Source organism: Thermobia domestica, chromosome 9 (assembly GCF_964235325.1).
Source record: "Thermobia domestica chromosome 9, izTheDome1.hap1.1, whole genome shotgun sequence".
NCBI classification, from domain to species: domain Eukaryota; kingdom Metazoa; phylum Arthropoda; class Insecta; order Zygentoma; family Lepismatidae; genus Thermobia; species Thermobia domestica.
Genome location: NC_137462.1, coordinates 128,781,101 through 128,802,638, shown reverse-complemented (window position 1 = coordinate 128,802,638; position 21,538 = coordinate 128,781,101). Strand labels below are relative to the sequence as shown.

Below are 21,538 nucleotides of genomic sequence, written 5' to 3'. Positions count from 1 at the left end.
GATGAAACGATTCTTCCAGCGGTTGATTCGAGATCACAACATCATTAATCATATTGGCACCTGATTTTAATAATTCTTTTCCCACAGTTTTAGCTCCTTGCTTCACAAGTGGTAACACTGAACGAAATAAGCCACCAAGGAAACTTCCAATGCCATGTCCTGCTTGATAGGGACTTCCCACATAGACGTTGCCGATACCGGACAACGCTTGTTTTTGGTAGTATTGCAAATACGGATCAGTCATGACGACGACGACGGAAATGTAGTTTTGTACACACCGTTCCAAAGGTGAATGGCATCCGATGACCTGTGCTATCCCTTATATCGATTTGTATTTGCTCAAAATTCATTTTTTTCCACCGGAACATAATGTGCAGGATTAAAGATTTGTACTGCATGACTTCCAAAAGTATGATTCACAGGATCCATGTTGACAATTCGTAGCAATGGTACCATTGTATCTCCAACAATGACAGATTCAATAATGTCACAATAGACGTACATTTGTGATGGTAAGCCTAATCGTACATCCGGTGTATATTGTCCCTTTTCCATATCTTTTAAATCACTTTTCGGTTCAAATCCAAGCATTAAACTAACACTTGGTGAAATTTGTACAGAAGTATGGATTTCCTTTTTGGGATGTCTTATGAGGCATATATTATTAGTTGCGTCATGAGATATAAATAAATTGGTTTCTTTATGATGTATATTAATTGCATGAATAAGATCCCGTATATTGTTATAATAGCGAACAGGGATCGTTACAACCTTCCACGGTTCTTGATCATTACTACTTGATGATTTGTAATATATTTTATTGTTTTCACTGTTAATGTTCAGCAAAGAATGTGGATAATGAATCTCTACAATTGCCACATCCCATTTCTGGCGAAACTCTACACGTCGTTGTAATTTCGTAATATATGAAGTCAATGTATTTTCTGGAAAATAATCCATGGAACTATTACTGGGAAGTGTAACGTAAAAATCTTGATCAGGTTCCATTCTTCTTCTTCAATGAAGTTGCAGGGATCCACGAATTGAATGAGGAAGGATATCCTTTCCACTGGACGAGATACTCCTTTCTGCGACCTTTTGTTCTTGTACGTAATATTTTATCGATGAGGAACGTCGAAGGGAGCGGTACTGGTTGTAATTCTTCTCTGTAGAAAACACCATCGATGAGTTGATGATTTAAATCCTCTAGTCGATACACTGGTGGGTTTCTTGGTACAATGGCTTTTACTCTGAATATTTCCCAAGTCCAGTTCTCGAGGTAACCCTTGTCAAAGATACGTTTTGTTTTACTTATACGAACAGTATCACCAACAGATAAATCCGTATCTTGTTTTGAACGTTGTAGCTTTTTGTCGTATAAGTTATGCCACACCTCCAGTAAATTGTCCTGAGAAACGTTTGCAGGTGCCATTTTAATACTGGAATGCCGACTTTCATTGTATGCTTTTACAAGTAAAGGCAATACTTTGATGTAATTGTATGTTTGATATTTGGTAAAGTATTTCCACATACGATGTTTCAATGTCTGATTAAATCTTTCTGCGATGCTGGCTTTAATATCTGGATCCTTTGTTGTAACATGTTGCACGTTGTGTTTCCTGAGAAACTTTTGTACTGTCTTGTTGGTAAATTCAGTTCCTTGATCACTACGTAGTACAATTGGTTTCCTGTCCTGGAAAATCATTTCAAATGCATTCACTATATCCTCGGCACTTTTTGATTTTAGTGGTACAGCCCACCTGTACCGACTAAACACATCAATCACTGTAAGAATATAGCGGTAATTGTCATTATAGTTTTGAAGTGATTGTAAATCATTTAAATCACATTCCCATTGATCTTCAATATTGTTGACAAGATAAAAATCTCTACGGAAACGACGACGTACAGGACGGTGTAACGTGTAGGTAGGTTGTTTGTTTAACCAAAGTTTTATTTTGGCTAGAGGTATAGATTTTCCTGTGGCTTGCCATAATTTCTTTGCAGTAGAAAACGATGCAGGATGTGCTGGATTGTAATAAATGGATTTCAACTTTTTGTTCATGGTTTGTACGTTGACCATTGTGGAATAATACGTTTTCTTTTTGGTCGGACTTCTAAAACATCATCATCTTCTTCTTCTTCTTCTTCTTCTCCGGAAGAAAATAATTCAGGTGCCGGTTTTGGTGGTGCAGATCCTTCAGATGCTGTTGTACTATTATGCTTGACAATATAGTTTAATCTTCGTGGATTACCAATCAATTCTTGAGGTGTGTTTGACGATGCAAGGTAGTTGCAAAACAATTCCCAGCCTTGAGGATTAGAATGTTTCCTCGGTCGAGTCACATCACACATTAAATCTACAATATTGGATCCATGTAGTTTATTATCGTTGATGTACACTGTTCCTTTATGATCCCACGTAATTGCGTCATCTTGTTTTAAACGACGGAATAGTAGTTCGGCTTTCTTACGATACATTTGTGGTATTGCGGCTAAAATTTCTTGTTTCGTGCTATCGTCAACATTCGGGACGTCACCATCAGGTTTCATTGATGTAATTGTAAGTGGTATTGGTTCTTCTTGTTTACGTATCACATAAAGATATTTCTGTAATATTCTATTGTACTGATTCCATTTTTCTTCATCACTTGGATACGATGTATTCAATATAGATTGCATTTCACGATCGAGATTAGATTCTCGATTTTCACTCACACGGGATGATGATGCATGCATTCGTTGAAGCATTTCTGGTGGCACTAAAACCATCTTCTTGCTATGTTCCATGAAGTTTATTGTTTAAACAAAATACTGGATAACACACTTCCTACAATAGGTGCAAGTAATGCAGGTAAGAATCCTCCTTGTTGTACGGCTAAATGTTTCTTCTTTTTATCCAATGATTTTGTATTGTCTACGAGATAGCGGAGCGTGTTCTTGTAACGCTTTAATCTTGACTTCTGCGCACTTGTCAGTGGAACATTGCCTTTTAAGACATTATAACAACATTCACAAATACTATGAATTAATGAAGCGTCTGCATTGGCAATAATAGCTTTACGCAATCTTGGTTTAGCTTTGTGCAGAGCACGTAGCAGATCAGCGTGTTTCACTGTAGGAGACATCGTGACAGACTAAGTCATTCTTTTCACATGCACAATAATTTAAACATGTTTTGTTGGTACGTAAACATAATGATGCAAATCGTCGGGAAAAATATTTGTACGAAATCGCATTTCATCGGGTGTATCTTGTTTAAGATCCATCAGTAAATAACCATGTGGATTTCTTGTTGCGTCTGCATAACTTTCTTGTAGAAACAGTGGATGCTCAGGCATGATTTGATAACTCATATGCTTGATTTGTGACTTGTCACGTGGATTTTTAAACAACACCAAATACGAACAATTTAAACTCATATTTCTATTTGCTTTACTTTGATGAAATACATTTTGTGTTATAAAAATCACACTAATATTTCGATGATGTGATCCTTTTGTGAACATATCAACAATATCACTATTCACTTCTCGCATATGGTCATCAATAATAATCAAATGTGGTCCATCTTGAGGCTGAAAATCTTTCATTCGTGGAAGTCCTTCGTGAAATTCTACTGGAACTGGCATTGTTGCATACACGTCTTGCCATTCTGCATAATACCAGTATATCTTACGAAATTTTGCATTGATCATGGTTGGGTGATGTGACAGTAATCGCTTCACAAAATACGTTTTTCCACACCCACTAGGCCCTGCGAGAATACAGGTAAATGGATGTTTCCACTGTGTATCCATGATGAACACTAACACCTTCTTTCAAAAATGATGCGTATTTAAAGCGAGTACAACAATTCTTGCACTCACTGGTGTGAAAAGGAAAAATCCGTTCATCTGTTTATTGAATAGTTGAAAACCGTTTATTTGTTAACCGAATAGTTGAAAACCGTTTATTTGTTAATCGAATAGTTAAAAACCGGATAAAGTTTAACGGTTACCCGTGAAATTTGATCATTGTTTGATTTAAATTCTAATTGAAAATTTTTCGTTTGAAATTTGTTTTGAAATTTTCGTTTCAAAAATTTGTTTGAAAATTTTTTGTTTCAAAATTTTTGTTTCAAATTTTTAGTTTGAAAATTTTTTCGTCTCAAAAAAATATTGCTTCAAACTTTTTTTGTTTTCAAAATTCTTTAGTTTGAAAAAAATTTTCGTTTCAAAATTTTTGGTTGAAAATTTTTCGTTTCAAAATTTGTTTGAAAACTTTTAGTTTGAAATTTTTTTTGTTTTGAAATTTTCGTTTCAAAAATTTGTTTGAAAATTTTTTGTTTCAAAATTTTTGTTTCAAATTTTTGTTTTGAAAATTTTTTAGTTTCAAGATTTTCGTTTAAAAGTTTTCGTTTCAATTTTTGTTTTGAAAAACTTTGGTTTGATTTTTTTTTAGTTTGAAAGTTGAAAAAAAAATTTAAATGCCATTAATCTTTCCTATCAAAGTTTCCATCTAATTCCTAGAGAACATTGACCAGGGATCTCGTCGCGCATCAAAACCAAATCATCGATCACGTGACCGTACTACACCCGAGGGGTTATACCAAATTGAAAGGGGATACCCGTCCATACCTTATCAAATAGGATACATTGAGTCAAACACGTGGTTGTACTAAAAAAAATGGCAATAGGACCACCGAAACATATTGAAGTCCTGTATTATGCTTAAATTGGACAATTTCAGTGTACCCCTTGCCAAATTTTAAGAAGGGTGCAACAATATACCCATGTCTTATGATAGGAAATAGATCCCTGTAATCATATAAGGTAATAGGATCTCATCCAAGGGGATAAAATGGACCAAAAAATCCAAACACGTGGTACAACATATTTCTTACATTTATATTTTTGGCAATTTTGTACCCCTAAAAGGGAACGAGGTGGACCATCCAAATTTATCATGATACATATTGAGGTCCTATACTATAATACCAAATGTTTAAATTGGGCAATTTCCAAAATTTAAGGGGTGGGCCAAGGTACTCCTCCCGGGGTGCACCAATGTACCCATGTCTTATGATAGGTAATGGACCCCTATACATGACCATATAACTATATAAGGTAATAGGACCTCATCAAAGGGGGATAAAATGGACCAAAAACCAAACACGTGGTACAACGTATTGCTTACGTTTATATTTTTGGCAATTTTGTACCCCTAAAAGGGAACGAGGTGGACCACCCAAATTTATCATAATACATATTAGGGTCCTATACTATAATACCAAATGTTTAAATTGGGCAATTTCCAAAATTTAAGGGGTGGGCCAAGGTACCCCTCCCAAATTTTTCAAGGGGTGCATTAATATACCCATGTCTTATGATAGGTAATGAACCCCTGTATACGTCCATATAACCATATAGGGTAATAATACCTCATCAAAGGGGATAAATTAGGTCAAAAACCCCCGAAATTTGACTTTTTGGCAATTTTTTACCCATGAAAGGGAACGACATAGACCCCCAATACTGATAGAGGTACATACTATGGTCCTAGGCTACCACACCAAATTTTTAGATTTGGCAATTTCCCAAATTTAAGGGGGGTGGTCCTATGTACCCCTGCCAAAATTTAGGGGGTGGGCCAAGGTACCCCTGCCAAAATTTAGAGGGGGTGGTCCTAAGTACCCCTAGGTCATTGACCCCGGGCCTTGGGGCCCCTCATTGAGGATAATCAAAAGTTAGGTCAAGTCAGGCCCTTACTACTACGGCTTTTTATTTTGTGAAATTTTGAGCTTTTTATCAACATTACAACTTTAATGAAGAAATCAGTACGGTTCGTCTTTCTTTCTGTTATAGTACGAAATAGAATGTATGGGCTACCGTGCTAAACTTGCTCGCTCCAATACTGTATATTAAATCACCTTGTGCGGCAAATAATAAAGGGGCATTTTCTTGTGAAATAAGAACAAGATTATAGAATGTTTTCGGAAAACTTCGCCCAAAAAAAACTCACCTTCAAAAGTAAATCCTTATAGATTTTTCATAAGAAATGACTTATGCCATATTTTAGATTTATTAATGAAACATTTCTTAACAAAATGTCGACAAAATTAAAAAAAAAGTACATTCCTAAGAATAAACTATCTGTTGTGGATACTTTTATACAAGTGTTTTATACGCAGCATTATAGGAATATTAATGAAATATGTATTTTAAGAAATATAAAAAAATCGCATCTAAGTCGTTTCTAAGAAAATCATTCGAAAAATAGAAAATCAGTACAAGAGCAAACTACTTCTGGGTTTTTCAACAAAATTAAGTGGTGTCATATTGTCAGCTTATTAGTGAAATATGCATAAAGTAGTTTGAGTCGTTTTCGAGACAATCGTCAGAAAAAAAAATCATCCCAATAAATAAACTACTACTAGTATATTCTTTCAGGACAAATTAGATGTCATGAAACACTAGCTGAACCTTCGCTCTCTCCATAACACATCATTCACACATGAGCATGAATCTCCTTGTCATTCCTCACATCTGTACATGTCTCTTTACAGACACAAGTGGGAGGAGGTCTTGATAAAAAAAATCGGCAAAGGGTATCAAAAATGGGAGATCTTTTCGATTATTTTTTTCAATATCTTACACCGTTTGCAAGATTTGAGCCTACTTCCTGATGGAGTTTCTAATTCATGTATGATCAGTGTTTTCTTTCTTCTTGCATGCAGTATGTAGTATAATAAGCAAATATTACACACGCACAATTAATTATAATGTTAGTGATATATGGTGTTCATTAGGCCAAACACTCCAAACAATAAAGGTTCATCTTAGACTGGATATATCCTTCGTTTTCCATTACCATTTGGCCATGAAAAAAACGCTTGAGAAATATACAATCCTTGTATATAAATGTGTAATGTTGAGATGTATAACTCGTAGGATATGATCCTTTTTTTGAATTTCAACATTTCCAGTTACCCCTAAAAATGTAATAAAGAAACAACGGCCATGTTTTTCTTTTCTTTAAATATTCACTTAGAACTGGACAATCTACAGAAAATTTGGAAGCAATCAGCAAAAAACGGCACGCTTCTAACACTTGTAGTTTTCGAGATCTCATTCTCAAAAGAACTGGAGACAAAAAAACATATAAACTTATCTCGACCACAAACATATGAACCTATCATTTTAATATATAGGTGAACAAAATCGGTTTAGTCATTTTTCAAAAAAGTGCTCCAAAAAAACTTCAAGGTGTCGATTTTTCTATATAAAAAAAAAGACATACCAGAGCATGGAATTGTTATTGAAATATTGCTTTACGAAATATAAACAAAATCGTTAGAGCCATTTTGGAGAAAAGGGTGCTTTTTATCTTAACCCTATAGCGAACTATTTTATTTATAATTGAAGGAAAAATTGAAAACCATCCTGAAGAATTAAAATTTGGTTCAGATATGTTAAACGGTATGTCTTCTAGACGAGTGTGCATCCTAATGAACGGACGAACAGATGGATAGATGGCGAAAACATTCATTTTTGCATATATTGGTCTTAAAACGTATAAATCCGTTGGCATTTCAAATTCGATGTTTTCGAAATAAAAGAAGAACATTTTTACTCTATTCTAAAGAGGAAAAAAAAATATACGACAAGTCCAATAATGAAGGATATAATCGGTTCCGATAGGAAACTAAATGTCAAATAAGGGGATGCACTGCATTTTCATGTTCGAACGAAATGTTTGTAGAACTACCAGAGTAATATTCAATGGCACAAATGGACTGCTTGGATGCCAGGTAGCCTAACTCCAGAGTTTAAATTCTCCAGGAGTGAAATTTGAAGTTTCATGTATCATGAATAATTCATAATTATTTTATTTTGACTATCAAAACCATAGTTTATATAGTTTATGATTTTATAATTAACCCTTTAATGGGAAAGCATTGGTAGCATTACCATTAAAATATTTAGTTTGCTTTTATGGTTGAACCATGTCTTCCTGATCATAATTTCGTAATTTTTTAATTATTTTTGTACTTTGGTTACATAATACAGTGTGTTTATTTCATAGCAACATTGCCATAAATTAGATCTTAGTATGTGTAGCTACTGAGCAGCATTGCCCTCTTATGGTAAAATATCAAAATAATACTCTCAGTAATTACCAACAGTTTCGTTGAAATATTTCCTATAGAGCAAGAAACCACAAATAAAAATAAAAAAGAACTTTCGCGGAACGTAGGAGATAAAACTTCTACAATACTAAATTTGACAATCCCCTGTTGACGAAGATTAGAAGTATCTAAAGAAGCGACACACAAATTATGTATATGAATATTGTATGAAAGCAATAATGCCAAATAAATGATCACTGAAGTTATAGTTTGTGCAGATAACGCAATAGAATGCGATGTTACTTGAGAGCAACACTACCCACTAAAGTTTTAACTGTTTACAAAAAATATTTTAAGAATGGTACCCATCCATAAAAGTGAATGAAAGTACTAGTTCATTCTTTCGTTTTTTGAAGTTAGGCCACTTGGTGTACAAGCGATCCAAATGTTATGTTGCAAACATAATGGTATTAACAATAGCTGCTTTGTAAATGTAGTAGCTATGCTTAGTAGAACCAACTTATCAGTTAGAACTTATGCATAAACTTAGATCATTACTCGTCAGAAGTGAGCGCTTAACCACTGAGTCATTACGTCATAAACTGAACTTATGACACGTTCCAATAGAATTTATGAAGCTCACAGTAAAATGTTTCTCGAAGGAGAACGAGATGCTAGTGCAATTCTATACCAAAACAAAAATAAGGTTGTATCTGTCCCTTGGATTACGATACTTTTTTTGTCTGCCAGTTTGAATTTTGCCATCCTGTACAACATACATACGAAAATGTATAACTTTTAGGAACTTGATACGGTAGTTAGACAATCAACATGACTCTCGTGATTTGTTGGACTACGTAACTTGCACTTGCTGGCCATCAATGAAATGCTAATTAGGAAACCATTAAAGATAGTCAATCCTGGATTGAATATAGTACTGATTGAAAGTGAATGTTGTAAAGACACTCTTCTAATTGTAGAATGAAAGTGTTATTTAATTGTATACAAGAAAACAAAAATGGTACTCTAATAATAATATGGTAAAAGATCGGAAAATGTTAAAATTTCAAATTTTTCTTTAAAAATTCTCCATCTTACAAAAGATAAGCTTTTTTGCACCTCTTATCCGTATGATTTTTAATATTCCAATTTCAGAGGAACAGTTATAAACAGCTGTCCTCAAACAACAAATTGACTAAACATTATATACTTCCTAACATTACGTTGATTAGTTAATGCATTTACGCATTTTACTTTGAACATTATCCGCGCATCATTTCTTGGTTTAATCTTCATCAGCCGTGTCAGTGAAGTTACACCACTGACAGTTATAGTATGTCATTTCGTATAAGCTCATTATCTGATACGTATTACTGAAAGAACAACATATACGGTGTATTTTATTATACCTGACATTGAGTATTCTAATGCATTTTATGTAAATGAACATTCATGTGTAACATGAACGTCTCTGCTTCCATTACTTGTACTAAACTATTAATTAATAATTTTGTCTATTGAATTGCATGCATTAATTCGTAAATTGAAATGATTTTTTTTTGTCCTACCTGCATGTGTTGAAGTGTGTTCGATACATATTGTCAGAATCTAGCCCCATACTTTCAAGCAAGTTATAAATTAACATGAGCACTTCCGTGTCCGAAATTACATCTGGTCTTAGATTTATTTCTGTGTATGAATATTGTTGGTCTGGATAAATGAAGGTGGTGTTCACAATCATGAACTTTTCAGGATCTGCGCTCCAGATGTTGTAGAGAACTTCTGCATATAAAGCAAAAGAATTACTGAGATTTAAAAAAATAATGTGTAAATGTGTGTTAAAGTTTAGCAACATAAACTATATTTTCTAATTTATAATTTTATAACGAATAACGTGCTTTCTTATTCTTACACAGTATATCTAATATACGTTCTATATATTAATCTATATATCAGATAAGAGTAAGCTCCATAATTATCAATGTAGGAAATATGCGTATTAATGCATGAATTAAGGGACTATATCCTTAATCAGTGGTTAATTTAGTAAATTTGCATATCAATATTTTGAAATTCATGACAATCTTTCAGCAGAATCTATCTTCCTCCAAGCTAGATGTCTCTACTATTTTGTAGAAGTTTCTCTAATTTTTTTCTGTTTTATGCAAAGCAGAAAATCCAGAGTGGTATCATTTTAAAGCCACAATTACATATAAGTCAAAATGACGCAGTTAGTTCCTCTTAATAATTCTGTGTTGTGAATTTTATTAATAAAAACTGAATACAACTAAGCGGACAGGAACAAGAGTACACCACTAATGTTGCTACCAGCTACTACAGGCGGCCATTTAATTTTGATGAATTTGAAAGTGAGTGGTAGTGAATTTTGGGGCTAGGGGAGGCGAGAAGAAACAGAACGTGTTAAGAGCAAAAAATAGAATGACATAATGGTTTGAGATCGAAGACAGAACGATTTTTAAATCGATGACAGAACGTGTTGAGATCGTGAACATATCGAGTTAAACTCGAAGACAGAAAGTACAACTCTGTGTTGTTCTGACCCATCGTGAAGAATCACATCAGTATTTTTGAATTAATAATAGGGACTAGGGACTGTTATCCCGGAAAGATGCATTGTACATCTTGCTGGAAATTTACGTTACCCGGATAACCATAAAAACATTGCCTGTGAGGAAACCATATATCGTTCTGTTTGCCTATCTTACAAGTAAAGGGTCTAAATGGATGAATCGAGTTGCGGGATGAGGCATAGTGCGACTGATAGACAATGTGAAAATATGTGTATGTGCAAAGTTATAGCGTCTGAGCGCCATAAGAAACAGAGGGGGAGGAGGTCAAAGTTGGTGGGAGAAAAGGTTATGCTGTTATAGGAATACATCAAGTAAACTGTTGAAGTTGAATCGTAAAAACAGTTAAAGATGTACAATGCAAACGGTGATAGTTTTACATATTGGCAAAAGAAGAATGGGCAGAGTAGATCACGAATCTCCACCGCCATCTTGAATTCCGCCATTTTGAAATCTGACTTTTTTAAATGGAAAGGTAGACATGTGGCACATGTATTAAGATTGTGTTTTGATCAGGAATGCAATTCTGCTGTCATATCAATAACCGTTGATAAATTTTGACCTGTTTTATCCCTTTGGATGCCATCACAACATATGCTCGAAATGACCACCCTGTGCAACAATGGTGTGTGACGCACGCCTTTTTCATTCCTCAAGCACAGCCAGCAATGTCTTTGGATGCACAGAAGCACATGCATACTGAATCTACTGCACGAGATGTAATAAATTCCGGATCTTATGGACTGAAGGTGGTCCCATAGGTAGAAGTCGAGATCCGGAGAGCGTTGTGGCCACTATACCAGTCCCAGACGCCCGTTCCACCTCCCAGAGAACTTCTCGCATGCCAAGTCCGTAATGCGGACACTGATAGCAGGATATACACGCTGAGCAGCCGTAGGTATTAGTTGGCTTTCAAAGTGCTGTAGATGAAGGATGGGCAAATAACCTTCGTGTAAACATACAACACCTTACCATAACCTGCTGACCATCAATCATCATTGATGTATCACTCCAATGAGGGTTATTGTCAGTCCAGTAGCAATAGTTTTGTTTGCCTACTACTCCGTTGACGTAAAAATTCGCCTCGTCGGAGAAGAGCACGGTCAAGGGGAGATCTTAATTGGTCGCCAGTTGTGCTGCTGCCAATTGTAGAAACTGCATTCGACGGTCTGTAAAGTCCTCTGTTAGATGCTGGTTAAACTGGAGTTTGTATGGGTGCCACTTGTTAATGGAAATCCTCCGAATGGACATTGGATTAACTCCACATTCCTTGGATAAACACCGTGTGATACATTGGAGGTTTTTACTGAAGGCGACTGTGGTTTCCTCGTCTCTACACTTTTTTGGGTGACCACTACAATGTCTGTTGTCCACAGAACCCATCTTCCAGGATCTGCCGATGAGTTTTGCTACACCATTGTGGGATATAGGCTCCCTTTCGTGGTATAGCGCATTGAACTCCCCAGCCACCCCTGGCAAGCTGCGGTTTTCGCACATCAGGATGATGGCAGTACGTTCGTGGGTCGTCAGCACTATTGGTCAGTCACTGGAGTCATCAAAGATAAAAAAAGGCCACAATTCATCAACGGTTAGTGATATGACAAAATTGACAGCAGCATTGCATTCCTGATCAAAACACATGTGCCGCATGTCTACCTTTCCATTTCGAAAAATATCACACATTTGAAGAGGACGGCGGAAGTTCGTGATCTACTTGTACCCGTTCTTGTTTTGCCAATATATGGAACTACCATCATTTGTATTGTCTATCTTTAACTATTTTTACGATTCAACAGTTTATTCTTTGTATTTATATAACATGGCATAGTCCCTCTCCCACCAACTTTGACCCCCTCCGTTTCTTATGGCGCTCAGCAACTATAACTTTGCACATACACATACATTACATCCTCTATCAGTCGCAATATGTCTCATCCTGCAACTCGATTCATCCATTTGGACTCTTTGCTAATTATGAAGAACTTATATTAGTCTACTGTACACCAATAGCAACAATTGGTGAATTGTATATAATGATTTTAAGAAATCTTGTTGTGTATTTGTGATGAATTGTACCGAATTTCAACGAGTGATTATTTCAAACTGTGGCAAAGACATTTCAAGAAGGTCAAATTGTAATATATTTGACATCAATAATAACAGCTACAACTCTACGACATATTCAATGGAGCAAAGCAAAGAAGCTTCTCAATTCTGTCAATAAGGAACTGTTATGAAATATTTTCTACTATAATCACCCTCAGTGCGGAAGAGGGTGTGTCTTTAGGAAATTGTGCGGATTAAACAATTCACGCATGAGGAATTGATCATCTTTGACGAACTGTAAGTGAGGATCTAAAACTTTCGGCATGAACACTGTTACGCTACAACATTCGTATGTTGCTAGTATATATAAAACTAGCAGCGTTCACCCCGCTTCGCTGCGGTCACCCCGGAACGCAATAAACTTTGTTACTTAGATAATTTTTACTTTTTCGCTTTCAAGTGATATGATAAAAACCATAGAAGATTGCAGTAAATGTTAACATTATATCGCCTGTCATTTATGTTAACCCGCCCCGCTTCGCTGCGGTCACCCCGGAACGCAATAAACTTTGTTACTTAGATAATTTTTACTTTTTCGCTTTCAAGTGATATGATAAAAACCATAGTAGATTGCAGTAAATGTTAACATTATATCGCCTGTCATTTATGTTAACCCGCCGAGTGACACGGTCATGCGGGTTGCATATAAATACGTTTATTTTTACCTATGATGAACTAACAAAGGATTTGTACGTTATGGACACTTGAATGGTCAATTATCTCAAGACACTGGTAATTAAAAATTAAAGTGATATGATAAAAACCATCTAGGGTCCAAATCCTAATAACCCCCCAAAAATGAAAGAAATTGGTTCAGCCGTATTAGCGTGATGAGGGAACAAAGGATTTGTGCGTTCTCTTTTATATATAAGATAAATAAGTGAAATTATTTTAATGTAACTGAATATAAAGAATCTCTTGTTGAAATTATATGGAGTGAGAGATTTTGTAATTAATTATGTGTTCAGAAGCGAGATGAAGTGTCAGGGAAATTGTAAAATCAGAGGAATTTTCCACGTACGAGATTACCGTATTTTACGGACTATAAGACACACCTTAATTTGTAAGCATTTTTTTTAAATACCGTAACTTTTTTTCAGTTTTTCGCAGAGTTTAAGGTCTGTATATTCTAGTTTGTGGCTCGCTCTGGGTTTGTGATGGCAGAGCGGAGGGAGACAGTGTTTTCTTAATTTTTGAATTTTAATTCCTAAAAATGGAAACAATAGATTTATTTATAATTTTCTACTCTGTATAAACAAAAAGTTCAAGTTTGATCTTTTATATTGTAATTCTGAATATTACTTCTCGTAGACTTCTAGTATATCAGAAATTACAAATATGCAAATATCCAGGAAAACATTTGATGCAGTCTCTGGTGACAAAACCTGCCTGTGCTGTTTTAATGGTGAGTTAAGATACCAAATCTCAAAAGAAGTACACTCATGTCCAAAATGATTGTCGCATATCTATGACTGTCTTCTTATAAGAATATAATTTGATAATGATGTTGCAGGGCACTTTTAATACTAATACTATATGTATAATAGGGAAATGTATATTTGTGGTAAATTTTATAAGAAAAGAATTATAAATACGAAAATTAGAATGAGTAAAACAAAATGTTGCTAAATGGAGAAGAAAGTTTTGTTTTCGTTTTATTGTTCTTATTTACTGCTCTTCTGACATGAAATTTGCCCAATACATGTCTTTACCGACTATACACATACTAACATTATAAGAAATAACGGGCGAATTCGTTATCAAATTATATTCGTAGAACAACATATGTATAGACATGCGACAATAATTTTGGACATGAGTGTACATAATTATTACAAATCTACAAAATATATAAGCATATAGCTTTAGGATTTCAGTTATATAGACTAAAGTTTTGACATAAATTTGTTACTCATAAAATTAGAAGACTTTTAAATTTACCATAACTGGTATTGGTTTCCTCTCCATAGCATTTCCCTGTAGCTGTAGAATTACATACTAATGTGTAACATATTCCTTTGCAACGGGGCGCTGCTGAATTTACTATCACAGTAGTTGTGTTATGTGCTATTATCTGACATTCTGGACACACAGTCAGTTGTTCTTTTGATCCATTAAAAATCACTCCATACTCAATCCATCTTCCTGTCAGCTGTAGAAATTAGATTAATACTTTCACTTTCAGAAACAGTAATATTCACTCCAATCATAGACTTAAAAATTACATTATTGTTATAAAAACTACAGGAAACCATTCAAAACTATCTCCATGTGTTATTTTTTTTTAATGTTAAAGTTATTAAAGTAGGGCGAATTATTAAAGTAGTAGTTCATTAAGCTACTAAGCTCTTTTTTATATTTTTATTTTTTTAGAATGAGCATATTTACGCAGTTTTGCTTGTTTCTTGTAGTTTTATATCCTTTCCCAAGAACGAGGTTATATGAGACGTGAATTTACAATGTAAAGTTTAACGCGGGCCACTATAATGCATTCTTTAACAGGAATCCAACCCAGTATCCCGTGCACAAAAGCCTCTTGCCATGCTGCTTCCGAACATGGATATTATGAGGCGTTGGAAAACTTTTGAGAAGCGAAGTGCATTATTTGCATAATACAGTCGTTGTAAAGCAATCCACGTTACGGGAAAATCTGTGTCCCAGTTTGCATATGACTAGTATTTACAACGGTATGTTGTATACTTGTATTGTATACTTGTATTTGAGCAATAATTTGTTTATAAATAGGTACAAACCAGTTCATTTTTATAGAGGAAGAAAAAGAAGAAAATATAAGAATAATATATGTTTTTCGAATATATAATTGCAATGTTGATATGTAACCAGAATGACGAACTGAAGGTTGTCATAGTAACAAACAAACATGATATTATGTAATGTAATGTCATAGTCTCGCTGTTATGTTGTATGTGAGTTAATGTTTATGAAGCTTCAAAAGATAATAAAAGATTTAACAAGGTAATTAAGAATCGGTCAATTTACGAATCAGTGAGTTATATTTTTGTTAGACAGATATACAGGGTGCGGCACGTAAAACCGGCCCGTAAAGTGAACACATAAAATGAAATGTAATGTATTGAATATGATTAACTACAACACATAAATGAAATGTAATGTATTGAATATGACTACTCACCTTCACAGCAGCCTTCACAGCAGGTGCTGAAAGTGTCCTCCGCCCACTTCAATACATGTGAGCACGATTGAGGAGATTAATATATAGCCTTGTCAGTTCTTGTGTTGTAATGCTATTGGTGACATCCTGGATCCTGGCCTTGAGTTCTTCAATTGTGTGTGGATTTGTTTCGTATACTCTTCCCTTCCGTCTTCCCTCTTCCCAGAAGAAACCACTGGCAACATTGCTCAACAGCCATGAACAGAAATGCACCCTCTTCTGCAGGTCAGGCTCCTTCAGTTCTTGCACAACACTTATCCGGTACGGTTTTAACTTCAGTCCCCTTAAAACACGTCTGCAACTTCTCTCACTCGCATGAACCTGTTGACTCAATCTCCTGGTTGACTTTCGAGGACTTCTTGTCATTATCTCCTCCACCTGCATCTTTAATTCAGGTGTGCAGACAGATGGTCGTCTGTTCCTGGGAGCATTTTGAACCGATCCTGTACGCCGCCATTTTTAAATCAATTCCTGAATGGTGCTTTTTGCTGGCACAGAACGTCCTGCAAATTTCTCCCGAAACAAATTCTTTGTTTTCACAAAAGATCCAGTGAGAATGAACCCTTCAACAATGGCAACACGCTCGGGTATCGAATACGGCATTATCACACACTGACACTCACCCGGCTTAACACAACGAGGCCTTTTTCTCAACTGGTTTCGACAAGTTTCACTGGCTGCGTCTGCACGTGACTGCTGCAGGTCACATAAGTCGACCCGACCTCGACACGCCATCTCTTGGTAGGAAGGTAGATTATTTAATTGTTGCCAAAAACACAATATACCAGAATATTACGACGGGCCGGTTTTACGTCCCGCACCCTGTAGTTTGTTACATATTAATGATTATATATAAATTATATGTACACTCATGTCCAAAATTATTGTCGCATGTCTATAAATATGTCGTTGTAGGAATTAAATTTGATAACGAATTCGCCCGGTGTTTCTTATAATGTTAGTATCTGTATAATCGGCAATGACATACATGAGGCAAATTTTATGTCAAAAGAGCAGTAAATAAGAACAATAAAACGAAAATAAAACTTCCTTGTCCATTTAACAACATTTTGTTTTATTCATTCTAATTTTCGTATTTATAATTCTTTTCCTATGAAATTTACCATAATTATACATTTCTCGAGTATACACATAGTATCAGTATTAAAAGTACCCTGCAAAATCATTGTTAAATTATATTCTTTCAAAAAGACAGTTATAGATATGCAACAATCATTTTAGACATGACTCTACAAACAATGACTGAAAATACTGTTCAAATTGCAAATAACATACCATGAGATGAGTTTCGAACAGTTGAAATCGAATTACGTTCGAGAGTTGTTTGTATCGGAAGAAGATCACTAATTAAAAATGGAATCGAAGAGACTATTTAACATCGATTTTAGTGAAGAAGAACCTAAAACAAGTACAGGAAGGATAGCACCAACCTTTAAAAAAATCAGTGAAGGACTACAAATGGTTATTGATCTCTGTGATGATTTCATAAAAATTTATCCATCTATGGGCAAACTGTTTTATTTTTCGCGTCCATTCTTCTGTCCGATGGTGCAACATTATAAGCCAGAGATCTAATCAGTTTGTTTCTGAATTCTGTATTCAAAGAACTACAAATATATGTTTTCCTTCTTCATAGATCCTTTTGTATTGATCTTTGAACTTATTTTTATCTGTTGTTATTCCTACTCTTGCTTCATAATAACCTTATGAATGTTAAATGTTCACTGATCAATAATCTATACGCTTATATCCAGCAGAACAATATTTATAGCTAAAAGTAATGTTCAGATATTTATTTTCTAGAAATATATATATATATATATATATATATATATATATATATATATATATATATATATATATATATATATACAGGGGCTGATCCAAGGGGGAATATAGGGGCTATAGCCTCCTCCTTGACGCTCAGCTACACACAGGATAAAATGTGGCTTCAATCCTGGATATAGCTGGATAAAGCTCAAAACTATTGTTTAGCTCCTCCCTCGATCATATCCTGGATCCGCCACTGTATATATATATAACAAACATTGTGCATTTTTTAATGCTCCCTAATATGGCCTATTACTTATAGTTGACGTTAAGTTCAGATAAGAAAAATCAATCTATCCACAACTTTAAGAACATATTTCAAAAATAATTGTCATAGAAACAAAAGTAATGAAGCTTCCTTGGAGTCTTACAATTACTATTATTTTGCAAGTGATGAAGATTTTCAACGGTAAGCTGTTAAAAACCTCCGACTTAAATAACATGTTTTGTTGGCTTCTTCTATACATCTCACCACCATTAGTATCAAACAGGTAAACAGGTTGGAAATCGCGAATAAAGTACTAGAGAACTGCGTTCCTAATTGTACGTATGCATATAAAATATCATTTGAGTTACTTTGTGCACATCCTATTTCATATGATCTATAGTTGCACTAAAAGTATTTATTGTATAAAAAACCAATGATCAACTACTGACATTATATGAAGTAACTCTGTAATAATCTTCTATTATATTTAACTTGTCTATGTTGAATACCAAATAAATTTAGATTATAGTATATACTAATTACAATACATACAGACTTTATTAAAAAAATCGCTCGGATAAATTTAAGTGCACAATGAACTGTGTACAAAAGCACAGTGCTACGTAAAAGTTTACCAAATATTTGCATGCAAATTCAGGCTTATAAATTTGTACATAAATAACGCAACATAGGTAGACCAGCACCGACAACGCTTATATCTAGATTCAGATCTGCAGAAAAATGTGGAAATTAACTCTGATGCCGAATACTAGTAAAAGAGTCAAAATTAAATCATGGCCAATGATAACTTCCTTTTCATTAAGCCTATTTATTATTTAAACTACAACTTCTTAAAGTACTTCCGTGCAACCGAGTACTTAACGTAGCTACATGGCCCTGGGTTCAATTTCAGGTAGAAGCTTACAACTCAACATCGTGAAGCAATTGGAAGAGATAGTAAACTTTGATCTGGAAAGCCAACAATAACGCCAATTGTATCCAAGGAGTTAACAACAAAGTGCTCAAACTAATACTCATCTGGTTCGTCATTAATCATTAGCTTTGTCAATATCAATGCAAAACTACTGCCAGTAAATGTAATTTTGAAAAGTAACTTACCTCAATTAAATTAACAGGATTTATTTCATATGGTGTTGGTGTCCTTGATAGGTCGCTATCCGAATCGTAGTAGTAAGACTCATTCTGTGAATCAAGTCCTCCTCCAAGTGATTCATTAAGTGCTTCATTTCGCTGAATTATCAGAGAACAAACTACCAAAGTGAAATGCAAAGATTCCATTGCGATATAGTCTCATAGATATATTACTATTTCGTGATTAGAAGCGAATAACAAACTTCAGAATCTAAGAAATAAAGGCAAAATCGGCCAATAGGCTACTATGTTTCTTGCGTACGAAAATGTAGAGCATAACCTTCTAAGAAAAAGTGATAATTATGCTATCTTCACTTAATAACAAATGGCAGCGGAAGTTGTTTCCTGTGATGGGAGATTATGCTCGTAACAGTGTATATTTGCATGATAGACCTATTAACATCTGCAAATAATTCTACATGATCTTACTGCATAATTTATTCAGCCTTCGAAAATACAAAATGGTATACAGTTTCATTCGAATAAAAAGCAAAGAATCTATCATGTTAATACTGCCATTTTTTTATTGAAAAGTTAAGTGCTTATCGTGAACCACCCATTACAATACCATCTCAGCTTTGTTATTCATAAGAGAGAGACGGACAAAAATTGACAAATTAAAAACATCTTTCTTAGTTATGATACAGTCGCGAGCAAGAGCTCATACTGTTATGCATAGGTCTTTAATCAATAACGTTGATATAAATGAACTCATTTAAGGATGGTTTTCCTTCACTATATGAGACATAATAGTAAAAACTGTCAATTTTATATATATTGAGAGATTTTGCTGATGATTGTACTATAATTTCAATCTTATGTTTTATGAAAAAATTTGAGACTTACTGCGATCATGATTCAAATTGCTTCCACCGAAGAACCTGCAATAGTTTCCCGAGACACAATACAAAAAGCAAGTATGAATATAATATAAATTTTTGTAGGGTATCCTAGAGCTTTAGTCTAAAACTCTTGGTGCCCTAGAATTGAGTTTTAAAAGGGTGATATTTATCTCATTTCTAAACCCAATTCTAGGGCACCATGAAGTTTAGACAAAACCCTTGAGATACCATACGAAAATTTACGTTATGTTCATATGTTATTACTTCGTTTTTGCTGAACTATCAGAATTAGATAAAAATAAAAGATAAACGCCCACGAAAAGTGAGTTACAGAGAGTAGACTATTCCTAGTAGTTGAGTGTTAATTATTAATCAAGCTGCTCTTTTTTAAGATCTCATGAGTGATATTAACATGTTTCGGCGAAAAATCGAGAAATTTAGAGTTTTAGACAATTTTAGGGGAAAGATTGTGTACATCTGAGTCGTCTGGGATATCTACTTAGTTCACGTGCTAAAGGGAGCAACTACTTCTCCATTTAAGCTTCCCACCGTTTGAAGATTTTCCATTTTAAGATAAAACGTCCTTATTCTGTATGATACAGTACGAACATGAATAAATAAATTATGCATGGAATAGGTTCACCTATCTCAATACTCACAAAACGAACTTTTAAATGAAGAAACATAATCTTGTGCCCATTTCTCTATAATGTCTACTATTAGTAACCTTCTCCCCAAAACAATCTATTTCTTAAAGCTTTAAATTGTGCCAAATATTATTCTCTCAATTAAACTTACAAAGCATGGAATGGGCCCATCATACCATCTCCAAAACAGCTGGAAATAATTTAAAATACTCTGGTGGTTCACCATTTCAACAAAATAAGCCTATTTCCTTAAGATGAAGCATAAATGTCACGAAGGTCCTACTTTAGTAAAAATTCAACTAGGATCCCTAGAAGTAATGAAAATGTTTGGTAAGATTTTAAATTCTATTAGGGCCTAAATTTAATATTTCATATTTTAATAAGGGCCCAAATTCATATATTTCTTTTGCGGGGTCCAAAATGTTAATGCTTCCCTCTCAGGAAAAATTCCAAGCAATGGCGCTGTTTTAGACTCAACCAGCGCCATAAATTTTTTTGAGGGGGCAAACATTAATATGCGTATTTGGGCCCTATTTTTCTCTTACTCTTTATGGATCCCCGGAGCCTGTGGGTCCTCCCGCACGGCAAGATCTTCGTTCCGTTAGTTACACCTTGGGCCCATTCCATACATGACAAAATTATTAAGGGGATAATATTTACAAATCTCAAAGCCATACGAATAAATATTATTTCTATTGCCTCTAATAGTAGACATTTTTTACTGAAATGGGCCCACGACTCATTTTTGTTCTATTTACCTTTTGTCTGCTGTTTTGTTTATGTAATGTAGTGAACCTGTTTAGATGCTTCATTTCTAATATCATGTTCGTATCGTATATGG

The 21,538-nt window shown here is 34.6% G+C and overlaps 1 protein-coding gene across 1 annotated transcript in view; it reads right to left on the bottom strand.

The window, feature by feature from the left end:
• The window catches only part of LOC145694115 (uncharacterized), a 66,258-nt gene extending 46,781 nt beyond the window's left edge, over positions 1-19,477 (bottom strand). Inside the window, exons 1-3 of the mRNA XM_081770234.1 lie at positions 19,176-19,477; positions 14,746-14,956; positions 9,679-9,892 (exon numbers count right to left, since the gene is read on the bottom strand). Coding sequence (XP_081626360.1) covers positions 9,679-9,892; positions 14,746-14,956; positions 19,176-19,355 — 605 coding nt within the window. The 5' untranslated portion in view covers positions 19,356-19,477. The remainder of the gene's footprint in view (positions 1-9,678; positions 9,893-14,745; positions 14,957-19,175) is intronic.
• Positions 19,478-21,538: the final 2,061 nt, after the last annotated feature.